Source organism: Varanus komodoensis, unplaced genomic scaffold (genome assembly GCF_004798865.1).
Source record: "Varanus komodoensis strain SLA01 unplaced genomic scaffold, ASM479886v1 scaffold885, whole genome shotgun sequence".
Classification (NCBI taxonomy): Eukaryota; Metazoa; Chordata; class Lepidosauria; order Squamata; family Varanidae; genus Varanus; species Varanus komodoensis.
The window spans coordinates 332-4,472 of NW_025336582.1; the positions used below are offsets into that span (position 1 = coordinate 332).

The 4,141-nt window shown below is 47.1% G+C and overlaps 1 protein-coding gene across 1 annotated transcript in view; it reads right to left on the bottom strand.

Annotated features, from left to right (window-relative positions):
• Nucleotides 1-240: 240 nt before the first annotated feature.
• The window catches only part of LOC123016845 (structural maintenance of chromosomes protein 2-like), a gene marked incomplete at its 3' end in the record, with an annotated part of 8,095 nt that continues 4,194 nt past the window's right edge, over nucleotides 241-4,141 (bottom strand). The window contains exons 7-9 of the mRNA XM_044417504.1: nucleotides 2,378-2,611; nucleotides 1,482-1,631; nucleotides 241-474 (exon numbers count right to left, since the gene is read on the bottom strand). Coding sequence (XP_044273439.1) covers nucleotides 241-474; nucleotides 1,482-1,631; nucleotides 2,378-2,611 — 618 coding nt within the window. The remainder of the gene's footprint in view (nucleotides 475-1,481; nucleotides 1,632-2,377; nucleotides 2,612-4,141) is intronic.

Below are 4,141 nucleotides of genomic sequence, written 5' to 3' on the forward strand. Positions count from 1 at the left end.
GGGGTTAAATGAGAGAGCCTGAAGAGGCAGCTGGCCCTGCTCGTGGTTTCTTGTGGCAGCTGGTCGGCCACTGTGTGAACACAGTGCTAGATTAGTCTGATCCGGCACAGCTCTTCATGTTCGGAAGTCCCTGCTGCTTTCATGTGCACTCGTACAAGAGCCCATGCCCCCAGTAAATCTCTTAGTCTTTAGGTCGACAGAAGACTGCACCCGCAAGAGATGCAACTACTGATCCCTCACCTGTTTTGCTTCTGTTTCTGCTTTGCTTATATCATTCTTGCAAGCCATTATCTGTTCAGCGAGAGTAGCATCTTCACCGTCTTCGTTGCTGGACAGACCAGCAGATACAGCTTTGAAGTGCTGCTGTGCAGCGGCCAATGCCTCCGCGTCCTTATTACTGGCCTCTTGAAGAGTGCTCAGCACATCACTGATCTTCTTGACTTCTTTTTCCTTGGAAGCCAAAGCTTTAGAATCCTATGAGAAATATTTGAGATCATTTTTAAAAACCTGAAAGAAGAAACCAGGTTACACAAGTATGAGTGGTCCATGTGCTCAGAAGCCCACATGGTTGGGCTTAATCAGAAAGGTGAGCAGAAAACCTATATACAAAAACGACGGTTTTCCTGCCTAAACTGCAGCACTACCACATAATCTTTATGATTTGGTTCTAACTGCAAATAGGATCCAAAGACTGACACAAGTTGAACTGTGCATCCAAGAGCCTCGATAGACAAGCTAGAATGTGTGGTTGCCAGGATTTTGCCCTCCTAAAGACCTCCTCAGAAGTGGCATTCAGTAAAACTTATTCTTGTATTCTTAGGGGGTAAGCCCAATGGAACTCAAGTGGGTCTTACTTCCACGTAGACATGCCTAGGATTGTGTTACTGGTTTCCAACTTCATGCTATGCCTGTGCATGACAATTCCTTTCACCCACAAGCTTCTTGATGGGGCTGAGGGCCTGTGCCATTTCCGGGAGTCTCCGAATTTGGAAGTGGAGATGGGGAGTGGGGCCTTGCATTGGTGCCAGGCAGCCGGAGTGCTCAGGGCATCTCTGCTATCCATTGCCCACAGGAAAAATGTTAACTTTGCCCCTTGGAGCTGGGGAGAAGGGCTGTGGCTCATCTCGGTGTTGATGGGGAAAGGCAGCTCTGAGAGCTAGAAGAGCCTCAGATTTCCTTTCCAGTCTGGATCTGGGCAGGGATCCTCCTTTCTTCCTCTAAAGCTCAGTGCAATGACAAAAGGCAGCTCCATGCTGGACAGGAAGTGTGAACTACTCTGGCCATCTGTACATGGCACAATACTCACCATGGCCAACTGCATCATGGGCCACTGTCTTGGCATTCCACATGGCAACCTCCAGCCCAGCCCTCTGTGGCTGAACATTTTTGAAATGGAGGAGGCATTCAACAGCAGCTAGGGGGGAGAGGGCTGCTATTCCAAGCGAAGTAGTGAACAAAGAGAATGAAAGCTCTTTGCTTACCTCTTCCATGCATTTCACCAGCTCTTTCTGCTTCTTCTCTTCACTTTGCAAGTTTTGCATTTTGATATCAAGGGTACTTTGCACTTTGGTGTCAGTTCTCTGAACTTCTGCAAGTGCTTCTTCCAATGAATGAAGTACACCACCTAATTCCTATAAATACACATCAAAGTATCTGCAAGTCTGCTTCCAAGACCACCTGTCTGCTTTTTCTGAAAACTTTACATCAGCACCACCAGAGAGGGGAGGGGAGGGGAGGATCTGCAACATTCACTCTCTGAAAGAGTCCCTGGATCCTTGGAGGAACAGGGATTAAGGGAAAAAGTGTCTTATTTGTTACTGAAAGCTTAATGATTTGGATGAATCTAGTGTCAATAGAGGCATAAACAAGCTGTCCCTTGAAATTATTTCAAATACTAATTAGCATTTTGCTTCACAGGAACGGTCCCACTTACAGCCAAAAACATCACATGTTCATGACCTCATGCTTTAAGATTTTCTTTCCCTTGCACTAGAAAAATGAGATGTTCTCAGACTTCTGCAAGAACCAAGACTAGAATGGTTTCTTATATTAAGACGGCTTCATCTTAAATTCGGCAATCTAGCCTTCCATTTTCCAGGGGTCCTGAAGCAGAAACACCAGGATTGAAGTGCGAGCCTTAAACCACAAACCATACAACCTTACAAGCTACAGCTGATCTATAGTCATGTGGTGCATATTCTGATTCACTGCTGCTCTTTCAAACGAACTACTGCAATTCTCAAGTTATAAAGAAATGAATATTCAATATTACAGAATCTATACATAGGAATTCTCCATTTTAAATCCAAGTCAACATGATTATTATGCCTTGTATTAGCACCCTTCTAAAAATAGTTTAATAGCTCAATGGTCTTACCTGATCCCTTTTCTTTTCCATTTCTGCTATTTCTTTGCCAAGTTCCTTCACCTTCTCTTCATTTGCAATCATCTCTTCTTGAAGTTTTGAAATATTGCCTTCCATTTCCTTTAGCACATCAGCAGAATGTGCCTTGGTTTTTTCAGCTAATCCAAACTGGTATGCAACATACAGACGGCTCAGATGTTCTATCTCTCGCATGACCTTTTGGTATTCCAAATAGGAGGATCGTTCCTGGGCAGAACAAGTGGTAAGGGTCAGCGATCATTCAAGCTCTGGTACAACAGTAGCCAACTGCTCCCATTAACTCTTGTTGCCAACAAAACAGCTCCCAGAAACAGAATGGAAAAATGGGAGTGATAGCCTTCCACAACCTTGAATGTTTGCTTCAGAGGGCTGAGGACTACCCAGAACAAATTTGGAGAAGGCATAGGGGAAGGTGGGTAAAGTCCTGTGGTATTGCCAGCCTGCTCACATGATGTCGGATCTTACCCAGTGTAATAAGAACAGAAAAAGTGGACAGAAACCTCATCTAACAGTACAGTGGTGCCTCGGCTCATGAATGCCTTGGTTCACAACCCAATCAGGTTGCGAACAAAAATTTCATGAAAATTTTGACGTGGGTCGCAAACTCCGCGTTGGGTGGCAACCAAGATCACGGCCATCTCCCCACCCCCCGAGTGGAGAGATGGCCATGATCGCAGTTGCGTTCATGCAGGGTAGACTTGCGTGATCACAGGTGCGCTCCTGCAGGAAAGACGGGTGCAACCTTGGCCATCTCACCCCCCCAACCAGCATGATCGTGGCCATCTCCCCACCCCCCCCGAGTGGGGAGATGGCCGAGATCACGCCCGTCTCTCCCTCCCCCAGCGTGCCTCATTCACGCCCATCTCTCTCTCCCCCAGTGCACCCATGATCGCCTCCATCTTTCCCCGCCCCCCAGCGTGCCAGGATGACAGGCACATGCAGGGATGATGGGCACGATCTCAGTTGTGCTGGGGGCGGGGCGGGGAGATGGCTGCGCTTGTGGTCGGGATGTGGGTGGGGAGATGGCCGTGATCTTTGTTGTTCTTTGTCACTTTGCTTCACATTTTTCTTATTTAAAAAAATGGTTACAGAATGGATTAACCTTATTTACATTGAACTTTATGGGGAAATTTAACTTGGCTCACGACCAATTTGGGTCAGAGTCCTGGAACGGATTAAGTTCATGAGCCATGGTACCACTGTAATGTGGTTTGTATGAAAGTTCAGTCAAATTACAAACTCCAAAGATAGATTCAACAGCTTGGGTCTACCAGAATTTCAGAAGCAAGCAACAGAAGTACAGCATGTGCACAGAATCTGTTTTGCGTATTAACAGAGTAATCCTGTGCTCCCACAGAGGGTGTCCCAGGTACCCCCAGTGAGGTCATGGAAATAGCTGTCAGGAGGGGCATATCCAAGGGAGGATTCCCCCACCCAGACACAGCAGTTGTGGAAGGCCTGCAGCAGCTCTTCTTCCAGGGTAACAATAGGGATTCTGGAAGAGGGCTGGGGAGGGAGGAGAGGGGGTACAATGGGAGGAGGGGAGGTAAAGCAGAGGCTCAGGTCCTTTGGCCTCTAGATTTCCACCCCAACCCACCAGGAAGGAAGATGTTTTCAAAGACCCCCCTTATGTGGGAACAAAAGCAATAGCAGGAATTGGATGCTGTCAAAGTCTGTATCTTCCCCCCGCCCTGCCTTGTTCTTGCCCTCCATCTGTCTACAGCACAATCCACAGAT